The 12,316-nt window shown below is 39.4% G+C and overlaps 1 protein-coding gene across 1 annotated transcript in view; it reads right to left on the bottom strand.

Moving 5' to 3' along the window:
• The window catches only part of ankrd13a (ankyrin repeat domain 13A), a 53,789-nt gene that overhangs the window by 36,229 nt on the left and 5,244 nt on the right, over nt 1–12,316 (bottom strand). Inside the window, exons 3-6 of the mRNA XM_072587921.1 lie at nt 8,168–8,292; nt 4,415–4,460; nt 2,733–2,876; nt 1,415–1,604 (exon numbers count right to left, since the gene is read on the bottom strand). Of these exons, the coding sequence (XP_072444022.1) occupies nt 1,415–1,604; nt 2,733–2,876; nt 4,415–4,460; nt 8,168–8,292 (505 nt within the window). The remainder of the gene's footprint in view (nt 1–1,414; nt 1,605–2,732; nt 2,877–4,414; nt 4,461–8,167; nt 8,293–12,316) is intronic.

Raw genomic sequence — 12,316 nt, 5'->3', positions numbered from 1 at the left:
CATTATGAAGTCACAAAAGATCGTACTATTTGTTATTACACATTAACCAAAATGTGACAATTCTCCATATTTTATGCACTTCAATGTGTCAAATGTATTTAAAGAAAACAGCAGTCTCTTCACGCTGCTTTCATTTGAAAAGGAATTAAAAGTTTAGAAGTAACTATTTCTGCAAGCTTCTTGCACCAGAAGAAAACTTAATTCTTAATCGATCTCCAAATTTCATCTGCCAAGGTTTGGGTGACACCTGTAATGCCACATTTATCCCTAGTGGCAATTAAGGCTTTGTTCCAGAAAACCGACCTTGACCATTGATCACCTTTAAGAACAGAATAGACTGTCCACTACATTCGGGGTTCATAACTAGGAGTCTGCGAGAGTTTTGACTATATTCATAACAAATCAGTATCATTTGAGAATAAATTCTTTCCATTCAGCAAGCAGGCTTTCCAAAAAAAAAGAGTAAAATTGATCACTACCAAATATAAATGGTACACAAATCATTACTAATAATACTATCTCAAAATAGCCTTTATTAAAATAAAAAACTAAGTAGTGGTCTGTAGCAGCTGTTTACAGGACTGAGCATGGTATGGGTGGCTGATGAAACTTCATCTGCTGCTGGAAACTTGCAATTTCTAGTCAGAGTCCTGCAGCATCACAAAATAACAAGTGTGTACAAGCCTGAATGTTGACCTTAATCACATTGAAAAGTGAACCTGGAACTTAGATGCACACATGATGATTTCTGATTTTTCAGTCACGTCAGTTGACTGACTATGAATTTGATGCCTAGTTTTACAAAGTGACTGAAGACACTATTTAAAAAAAAAAGGTCAATTATCAAAACAAATTATAAATCAAATGAAATTGGCTACACATCACAAAATGCAAGGTCAGCTCATTTTGTCATCATTCACGTCAGGCGTTATTCAGTATTCCTTATATCAGAACAGAGGTTTACAGGTAGGGTATAAAGCATTCGCAAATACATAGTTCACACAGGTAGGTGACCACTCCTGACATACCTACACTCAACTGTCACCAAAACCTCAAACATATGGCACTCCTTGACTCAGACAGTATTTGTTTTCTTCTATGTCACAGCTTACACTAATGGCCAGCTAATTCCTTCTCAGTTTGTCTCATTCTTTCTTCTACTTGGTCAATCCTGGATATGACTGAAATCTAATAATTTTATATCAATTATTAAAATTGTGCATGAAGTCCTGAGGGGAGGGTAAAGGCTGTTTTATCATCTAGAGCAAAACATCCGAATTACACAGAGTCTTTTATAGTCCATCAATCTGTCAACAAAACACATCTGACCAACCAGATTCCTCCTGACTTTCATTTAATAGTTGCATCAGACTGTACACTGAACTTCAGAGATGCCTAGTATTGTTAGTATTACCTCTCAAAGGATATATTTTTTGTGTCAAGGCACGTAGAAACGATAGGGGATGTAAGACGATTTGCAACCTGGTCCTTTGTTGGTCTTACGGAGGATAAAGCGAGGCCTTGTTGTTCTTGTGAGAGTGTAAAATGTTCTCGGTCTACAACCTGGTTATCGTGGTCTACCTCTATAAATTCTGCTGAGTCAGCTGTCATCAAAAAGAAAAATCATGGCAACCTTAGTGGTATTGAGAAACTTAACAAAACATTATTATAAATTAAAAATGATTTATATTATTTGATGAAAAATATTTAGCTGTTTAATACCTATGGGTTGAGTTCAATATTTTTTCTAAAAACTTGATTCACTTGTCCCTAATTCACATTAAGAATATAGCTTCACAAGGGCTGACCTCCTGGATAAAAGATCATTTTTAATCATATGAATTCAAACGTTGGGATTTGGACTTTTTAAGTAATGAGAGTCACCTTAGGTAAACTTGAACTGGCCTTGTTCAAGATGGTATTTACATGTTTCCCAGCTGGCATAATGTTACAGCAATCAGAGGGGAGGTCCCATCTGATCATTCCCCTTTCTCCCTTCCTAACCTTTCATCACTGAGGAGGGAAGCCAATCATAACATGACTAGAGCCATCCTAGCTAATATCAGGATGGAACCAGTGACTTATCACTGACTTGTAGGAGGCAATGCATTTATTTGCTAAGCCAGGAGAGGCTATCTCACAATGGTTTAACAGAGAAAAGGAGCAGAGGTCTGCCTCTTCGGCCCTTCAAGCCTGCTCTGCCATTCAATATGACCATGGCTGATCATCTGACTCAGAATCCTGTTCTATTTCTCCCCCATACCCTTTGGCCCCTTTAGCCCTAAGAACTATATTGATCTCCTTCTTGAAAACATTCAATGTTTTGGCCTCAACCATACTCTATGGCAGAGAGGACCACAGCATCTGGATTACCTGGTCATCAAAAAGATTTTCCCTGTATTTACTGGTCCAGTCTGGTCAGAATTTTATAGGTTTCTATGATATACCCCTCATTCTTCTCGACTCCAATTCAGTCTCTCTCCATATGTCAGTCCTGCCATCCCAGGATTCAGTTTACTAAATTTTCATTGCACTCCTTACATAGCTCGATCAATCTTCCTTAATGGACCTAATTGCCTTTCCTCGTCCCTATACATTGTCCCATAACTTTGTAAACCAGACAATTCATCAACTGATTAAGCAATGTGGGTACCTCAGGGAGGTGGATGGAGGAGGAAATAATTAAAAAACTTAAGAGCTGCCTACTCAAGATCAAAAACTAAACTACTCACCCTTGCCCTTAAATATGTAGCTACGATGTCCCCTTTCCCACTTCATGTTCTCAAAATTCAGTAAGGTTGTATCCACTCGCAGATTGGCACCACTCTTCCACACACGGTACACATCACTTGGGCACATCTTTGACACCAGGGGAACTGGAAAAGGTGAGAAGAATGGAGGAAATATGCAGAGGTGAGAAGATCATTTTAAAAAACTGTTTATGAGACAAAAGGAAAAACTATTTTTTCTTGTACTTTTACAAACCTTAGCTACCATGAATTGTTATAGAAAATTGACATTTAATTTGGTGCCTCTCTCCTTACATATAGTCACAATGCACAAGTTTAAGTTAATTCTGTGACACCAGTTTAAATTAACAAATTTTGAAAGGCTTTGATGGCTGTTTTCAAGGTTAGAAGCTTCAGAGTTAAAGCAATTCACATAATTAAATGTATGATTGACAATGACAGTGGCCCTTTTTAAAGAGAGTTGTTATTTAAATCCAATTAGTCCTCACAGTAATGTTAGGGTAATTATATTGACTCTTTCAAAGCAGAAGGAATTCAAATATGCTCAAGCGCAGAAGGACACTTGAAACCAATAGGGGTAAAATATACAATGCAGGTGTAACTCAGATGGTCTAGCAGCATCTGTGGACAGAGAAACAGAGTTACTGTTCAGAACATTTCTGAAGAAAATTCATGCCACACTTGAAATTGTAACTTTGTTTCTCCCCCACGGATTATGCCAAACCTGTTGAGTTTCTCCAGCATTCTCGGTTTGTTTCAGATTTCTAGCAGCTGCAGTATTTCACCTTAAGGCAGCAGGATGATCCTGACAATTTTAATTACTGAGAGGAGCAGCACAAGCTGAGGCCTGCTCAAATAAATGAGAAATATATTGGTACTGGATCCAATCAAATTTCCTCAGTGTCAATCCTTTCTCATGTTTGCAGGATACTGTTTCAAATCATACTGTTCTCCCCCTTGTGTGGTTTCATTGTTGACTATGTGAAACATCCCAAGGTACTGAACAATGATTAAAGACACTACATTACATGTATATGCAAGCTGTCACTGCATTGTGGTAAAGTGATACATCAAAACCTCAATCTCAGTTGGACATCTGACAGAAGTGTAATGTAGTAGTGAAGGTGACTGACAATTTGAATCAATTTAGACTGATGACACAGATTTTGACTGTAGCTACTTCTTAAATATTGGGACTACAACTACCAAATCAAAAGTGATACTTTCACATACAGCAAACTTTACTGTAGATAAGGTTTCTCGCACATCTCTTTGCATCCAATACAAGTTTAAGTAAGTTGCCTGTCTACTTTCTTGGTTGACTGAATCCATATGGTGGCAGGGAAAATGAAAAGCAAAAGGTCACTTTTAGAAATACAGAATATTTTATAGCCTGGAAACTCCAAAAGTAGGTGGGCAGATGCTCACAATGCCCACATTAAACTCAATCTCAGAAATGTCATTATCATGGCAAGAAACCAGGTATAATCCCACATTTTTAAAAAAGGTGGGAATCATTTCAAATAGTTCATTTATTTAAACATGTTACTAGGGCAGCATTAGTTGGGAGCAAATGAACTTTAAAAATAAGAAATCTGCATTAGATTCACTGTCAATTTGGGCATACCAATAATTAGCTAATGTAAAAACGAAACAACACTTACTCCAGCTGGTAAACTCCCACTTCATTTCCACGTAGAAATCAGAAGTCTGTTAAAAAAAATTGTAAATAGGCAGATAAAGTCTTAAGGGTGGTGAAGAGTTTTAAAATAGAAAACGAAAGTTGTATCCTCAACTAATAGTGAATTCAACACCTTTTTGGCTTATACCAGTTAATACAAGTTACACTTTACTGTTGTGTAAATCAGATTAAAAAATATCTTTTATTTAAATAATAACTGCTAGTGGTCATCAAAAAAACTAAATAAGAGGCATGACTGAGTCAAAAGAATGCCAAAGTTAATCTAGCAAAACTGACCCTTTACCCTATCCTCAGTTATTAAGTAGCATAGATTAAGACTTTTTTTGGGAAAGAAGCATTATTGCTTGGAAATTAACTGCCTTGCCGTCAAATGTTCCTAGGTTAGTTACAGCATAGGTTACATGTAAAGTAAGGCTTCCTAAAATGGGGAACTGGGACCTCGAGTGGGATCATGAGCTGCAATTTAGGTATTGCAAGCTCCAAGGTAGCAACGGCTCCCATACAACTCTGAAAGAATTCTAACAGGTGTGCTCCTTCTCTGACAGATAGGCCCCCATGCTCACAGCACCAACCTCTCAATTTTCACTGAAGGGTCAAGACAATTTTAAAGCCTCTAACTGGGATCACATTGGAAAAGAAAATTCAGGAAGTACTGACAGAAGGAAGTTTTATTGTAGTGGTGGTATCACTTGACTCATAATCCAAAATGTGGTTCTGAGGCCATGGGTTTGAATTCCAACATAGCAATAAATATCAGTCATTAAAATATAAAGCTAGCCTATTAACGACCATATAACCACTGCTGACTGTCATAAAAACTCCATCTGGTTCACTAAAACCCATTAGGAAAGAAAATCTGCTATTCTTATCTGATCTGGCCTATGTGCGACTCCAGGCTGACAGCAATGTAGCTGACTCTTAACTACCCTCTGAACAAATAGGGATAGGGAATAAAGACTGTTCTAGCTAGTGATGCTGCATCCAAGAACAAACAAAAAAAAGCTTCCTCCATAAAACCTCAACAATGCCTGACTTTGGTCACAAGTATCTTACACTATTGTATAATATTTTCATTTTCCCTATCCGGCTACACCTAATCATTTCCTCTAGATTATTCCAACTAATTTTGTTTAGTCTCACTTACTATTATGATTGATGAGATTAAGCACATAAGGCTTAATGGTCTCCATAATGTAAATGTCAATAACTTAATGTTTTAAAATTGCAGTCATTTTTACTATATTCAGTCAAGAGGCGTGGACATCACTGAATTTACTGCAACATTTACTGCACATTCGTGGTTATATTTTTGCAAAGTGGTGAGCCACCATCTTGGATAACTGCAGTCCATGTGATGTGGATACATCCACAGTGCTGTTCAGTGGGAAGTTCCAGGTTTCTATTCCAACGACTATGAAAGATTGGTGACACATTCCCAAGTCAAGATGGTGTGTCATTCCCATGTGTCCAATTCTTTGCCCTCTAGCTGGTAGAAGCTGCAGCTTTGGGAGGCAATACCAAAGAAGCTTGGTGAGTGATACCTTCCAAGACCAATCACTCTAAAAATGGACTTTGAGTTTTCAGACAGTGGTACAGAAAGGCAAAAGGGTAATCCCAGGATACAGTACTTTGGATTACTGTGTGAAATGCAGATGAGTCAATTCACTGGAACAGGAAATGATCAAGAGGAGATATAATGCATATGTTTAAGATTACAAAGATTGGTTGGAAACTAGTCACTGTTGTCTCGGATAGAGAGTTACAATTAATTTATTGTGCAACTTCTCCTATAACAAACTGTAGTTGAACTAGACAGATCACCAAAGTCCCTAAACACTGCAGGGCGAGCAGATCTCAGCAGCTGACTCCAAAATTACCTTTAGTGCCCTTGTATCAGGAAGAGAGAGAGAAGAAATAATATCTTCCCAGACACTGGTTCCTGACCACAATGCATTAATCCTTGCTTGAAGAAGTGTGACTATCAAGAGAAAATAAGAATTTAGCTGTATTGCCCTCAACATAGAACAGTACAGCATAGAACAGGCCCTTCAGCCCACGATGTTGTGCCGACCATTGATCCTCATGTAAGGTAAACCTAATGTACGAACCCTCAAATTTCTGTGACCATATGCATGTCCAGCTGTCTCTTAAATATCCCCAATGACCTCGCTTCCACAACTGCTGCTGGCAACGCATTCCATGCTCTTACAACTCTCTGTGTAAAGAACCCGCCTCTGACATCCCCTCTATACTTTCCACCAAACAGCTTAAAACTATGACCCCTCGTGTTAACAATTTCTGCCCTGGGAAAAAGTTTCTGGCTATCAACTCTATCAATGCCTCTCATTATCTTGTACACCTCAATTAGGTCCCCTCTCTTCCTCCTTTTTTCCAATGAAAAAGGTCCTAGCTCAGTCAACCTCTCTTCGTAAGATAAGCCCTCCATTCCGGGCAGCATCCTGGTAAACCTCCTCTGAACCCTTTCCAAAGCATCCACATCTTTCCTATAATAGAGCGACCAGAACTGGACGCAGTATTCCAAGTGCGGTCTAACCAAAGTTTTATAGAGCTGCAACAAGATCTCACGGCTCTTAAACTCAATCCCCCTGTTAACGAAAGCCAAAACACCATATGCTTTCTTAACAACCTTGTCCACCTGGGTGGCCATTTTAAGGGATCGATGTACCTGCACACCAAGATCCCGCTGTTCCTCGACACTGCCAAGAATCCTGTCTTTAATCCTGTACTCAACTTTCAAGTTCAACCTTCCAAAATGCATCACTTTGCATTTATCCAGGTTGAACGCCATCTGCCACCTCTCAGCCCATCTCTGCATCCTGTCAATGTCACGCTGCAGCCTACAACAGTCCTCTATACTGTCAACGACACCTCCAACCTTTGTGTCGTCTGCAAACTTGCTGACCCATCCTTCAATCTCCTCATCCAAGTCATTAATAAAAATTACAGAGTAGAGGCCCAAGAACAGAGCCCTGTGGAACACCACTCACCACTGACTTCCAGGCAGAATATTTTCCTTCCACTACCACTCGCTGTCTTCTGTTGACCAGACAATTCTGTATCCAGACAGCTAAATTTCCCTCTATCGCATTCCTCCTGACCTTCTGAATGAGTCTACCATGGGGAACCTTATCAAGTGCCTTACTGGTCCATATACACCACATCCACCTCTCGAGCCTCATCAACTTGTCTAGTAACATCTGAACAGCTAACTGATGCACAAGCCTGGCTATTGCAAAAAGAATGATTACTTGAGCCAGTTTCTAGAGGACTGTCGTTGCTTGTGACACATGCCAAAGCTAGAAATGGTGCCTTCAGGCCAGCAGGGAAAAGCAGGCTGGTGAAAGCATTGGCAAATGTCAGGATGATGGAAGTGAACAAATAGTTTCTTAATTTGGGGAATAAATTGGCACTCTAATCACTCATGTTACATTTCTTGATTTTGTCAATAGGAGTGCTAGATTTCCTGTTTGAGACAGCAAGAAGAAACAGATGTGAATCACGCTAGAAATGGACGAGCTTGGGAGAATGAAGTCATGCATACTTGGACAAGATGACAAATTCTGATCAGATTTAGGTTCAAATTTAATTCTAAATACAGTCATAATTCAAACTATATGCCTTTCTCAAATAGTCTTTATCGTATCTGAAAGTGTATTTTTTTTTGCTAAAACTTGGATGCAAGAACAGTTGTTACCTTTTGTATCTTGCTGAGTAGTTCTGGAACACCATTCAACTGTGAGTTTATTCGATTGTAATCTCGATACTGAAGAATTTTTTCCAACAGCTCAGGATCTCCTGTGCTGACTGCCTCTTGTAGAACTGAATAGAATAAAGTGTTAATTAGGAATTGAGAATTTGATTACAAGATCCACGAACACAACATTGGAGAGGAACAGTAATATGAGGGCTGTGATGGTGAAGTCCTTACCACCAGGCCAGGAGACCTGGATTCAAGATTCATTTGCTCCAGAACTGTATAATAACAGCTCTGAAAGGGTTGATTACAACAAAGAACAATACAGCTCACTAACAGGCCCTTCAACCCTCCAGGCCGGCACAGCCACATTTTGCCCTTCCATACTAAAATGGTCTTTACATAAAAGGATCCGTATCCCTATACTCCATTACTATTCATGTATTCGTCCAGGTGCTTATTGAATACTGCTATTGTGTCTGCTTTCACCATCTCCTCTGGCAATGCGTTCCAGGCACTCACCACCCTTAGTGTGAAAAAAATTGCCTCGCACATTTTCTTAAACTTCTCCCCCTCACATCTTGAACATGTGTCGCCTAGTAACTGACCCTTCCACCCTGGGAAAAGCCTCATACTTTCCACTCTATCCACGCCATTCACAATCTTATAAACTTCTATTAGGTCACCCCTCAACCTTCTGCATTCTAATGAAAATAAACCCAGTCTAGCCAACCCTTCTTCATAGCTAAAATCCCCCATTTCCAGGCAACATTCTGGTAAATGTTTTCTGTACCATCTTCAAAGCATCCACATACTTCTGGTAGGTTAGAAAACATTGACGCGGCAACTGTTACAATTAAAGATATCAAAATAACTTAATGTCATTGAATAGTAAAACACTCCAGCGTGCTTTATTAACAAAGTGTGACACCAAGCCACTAAGTAGTATTCGGTCTGATGACTAAAATCTTTGTGAAAGATAAGGGCACAACCACTGATGGTGAAGTGATTTATATCAGGAATATGCAAAGTATCAGAATTATTGGGGTTTGAGGGCTGGATAAACTTCCAGAAACAAGGAGAGGTGGGGACAGCCTAACAGCAGTGTGACATTTTTTTCAAATCTCCCTCACAGCTGGCCAGTTCCAAATTAGTTTATCACAATTGAGGCAGCAGTTGACATGCTGCAAATTGCACCCATAGATTTTTGAATAGAATCAAATGTTCTTGGCCAGACAGGTTTGGACTCATCCCAATTCAGTGGAAGTGAGGAGACAGCTGACTGATTCACAATACCAGTTTTACACCCGAGCGTCCTTTCTTCAGTCCTCAAAAGGTTTTTAAGGGGAGACTTCTTCAATCTACACCCTGCTGTCCTCTCATCCTCCAAATTATGCCAAATTAGCCTAATATATCATATGCTAGACCAAATTCTACTTGCTCTTCACCTCAACCTAAAATGTACAAATCCCTAATGTTTTTGCATTCCCTAGCTCTGCAGCTTTCTCCAGCCCTCCATTTCCTTTGGGTCTTCTGATGATGTCAAAATTTAATTCCTTTAATTCCTCTCCTGTCAGGAAAATCATATGTTACCTCAGCCTTTCCTTAAATCTCCCACTGCACTTTTATTATTCTTAAAACTCAGCTTTTCTACCATAATAGCTCTGTTAACATTCCCATCATGCTTTTGTATCTACTCCATGGCCCCTTTGATCGATTCTATTTTACTCCCTCATCTCCAAATCATCTACCTTGAGGATCATATAAACATAAAATGTTATACTTCACATTATGGAGTGTGAAACAGTTAATATTTCAAGATGGAATTGAAGTGGCTGGAAAACCCCTTTCTAAGCTACAGTTTTCTAAGCTGTTGAAAAAGAGGGAGGCGGAGCCAGTGCAACAGATGTTGTGAGTGACCAGAGTGAAAGGCAAAAGAAGTAGAAGGATATAGATGAAAAACAGATATCAATAGCAGAAAAGAAGCCAACTCTGCCCGTAAAGAAAGACAATCCTCAGGGAGATCAAAATAGACAACAGTGTTACTGGTCTAAAGTTGGTGAACTCAATACTCGGTCATGAAGGCTGGAAAGTGTCCAAGTGGAAAATAAGGTGCTGTTCCTTCAGCTTGTGGTGGGCTTCACGGAAATAATACAGCAAGCCTAGGATAGAAATATTAGCATGACAGCAAGGTGATGTATTGAAATAGCAAGCAATGAAAGTCAGGGTCATTCTAATGGACAGAGTGGAGGCATGCCACAAAGTGACCTCTCGGTCTGTGTTCAGTCTGGCCATAGTAGAGGAGCCTGCATTGACAGCGGTGAATACAGTAGACTGGATTGAAAATATAATTTGCTGCTTCACTTGGAAGGTTAATTGTACAAAGCCCAAAACTAAAGAGGTAGAGGTAACAGGACAAATGTACAATTACATGGGAAGGTGCTATAAGCAGTGAAAAGAAGAGAGAGAGAAATAGATCAGGGTGCCATGGAGGGAAAAGTTCCAGTGGAATGCTGACAAGGGAGGGGAGAGATAAATATGTTTAATGGTAGTATTCTGCTGGAGATGGTAGAATGGTGAAGGATGATCCTTTGAATGCAGAGTCTGGATTGGGGGGTTGTGTGTGGATAGAAAGTGAGGACAAGAGGGTTCTATCATATTATGGGAAGATGAAATGGGGTGAACACAGAAGTACGGAATATGGGTCAGACAAAATTAATGCCCTGTCAACCACAGTACAGAGGAGAGAGAGGAGATGAGATAAAAATGCAGAGAATGAAATGGAATCTTTGTAGTAAGTAGACTGAGGAAGTGTAGTCAAGATAACAGAGAATTGGTGGATTTGTCATGGAGACTGGGGGCAGTCTACCCCAGAAATAGAAACAGAGAAGTTAAGGAAGGGAAAGGAAGAGTCAGAGATGGACCAGGTGAAGGTGAGTGAATGATAAATGTTGAAAGCATAATCGGTAATTCCAGGTGATAGAAGGAAGCAAAACCAATTTTATCATTAATTTGCCACTGAAAAAGTTGAGGAAAGGGACCCTGAGTAGGACTGAAACAAGGAGTGTTCCATATATCACACAAAATGACAAGCAAACCTGGGACCCATGTGGTACCCATAGCCACTACTTTTACTTTGAAAAAGTGAACAATTTCTCCTTTAACTCTTCTCAAAGTGACAAACTCAGTCAGATGAAGGAGGGTGGTTATAAATAAAGACTCTTCAGGATCTGTAGTAAGGAGGACCCTGATCTTCCAGTTACTTGCCACTTCAAAACACCATTTTGCTATCATGCTAACATTTTTGTTGTAAAGACTGTTGCAGTATACAAGTGAAGCCCAGCACAAGCTGGAGGAACAGCACCTCATTTCCCTCTTAGGCACTTTATAAGCCTTCAGAACTCAACCCCGAGTACAACTTGATATCATGGACGCAGTTCCACATTATAATTACACTTCCAACCATTTCTAATGTCTTGTTTGCATGGGTTTGCTTTTAGCAGAGCTGACTTTTTTTCTGCTAATAACATCTACAATTAATGCTTACTCTTCCTTGGTCTAACCTCTACTACCACTAGCACTTCCTTTGTCTATTGCAGTGGACACCCTCACCATCAGTCTCTCTTTCTCCTCCTCCCCACATGAGCAGCATAAAAATCAATATTTTCCAGTTGCCTTCAGTTCTGAAGAAGAATCATATTTGGCTCAAAATATCACCACTTCTCTTTCCACTGATGCTGTCAGATCAGACCTTTTGCAATTCTCCAACAATTTCTCTTTTTATTTCAGATCTGTAGTACTTTACTTTTAAAATAAGGATTACTAAGACAAGTTGATCAGGTTAATTTTCTTCCAGATTTGTAGTAATGCGCTATTTTACTTTTACACTAGAATAAACCTACATTTTGCTTAAGAAATTGTTCCTCTTCTTGTGATGTGTTGTTTATTGCTGTACTGCCACTTGACCACATGCTAGTAGGATGTGGGGTAACATGTTCAGTTCCTCACACAACAAGCTTCAGCTCTACCCGTCATTACAGTGGCTAAGCACTTCCTCTCAGTTTGGGAGACAATAAAAAAGGTTGACAAATGCAGGGCACCCCCAAAAAGCAGCAAGGTTGAAAAATTATACAAATTTCCTGACTAATC

This window comes from Chiloscyllium punctatum, chromosome 17 (genome assembly GCF_047496795.1).
Source record: "Chiloscyllium punctatum isolate Juve2018m chromosome 17, sChiPun1.3, whole genome shotgun sequence".
Lineage (NCBI taxonomy): Eukaryota > Metazoa > Chordata > Chondrichthyes > Orectolobiformes > Hemiscylliidae > Chiloscyllium > Chiloscyllium punctatum.
The sequence above is the reverse complement of the archived record's forward strand: the minus strand, read 5'-3'. Positions and strand labels throughout refer to the sequence as shown.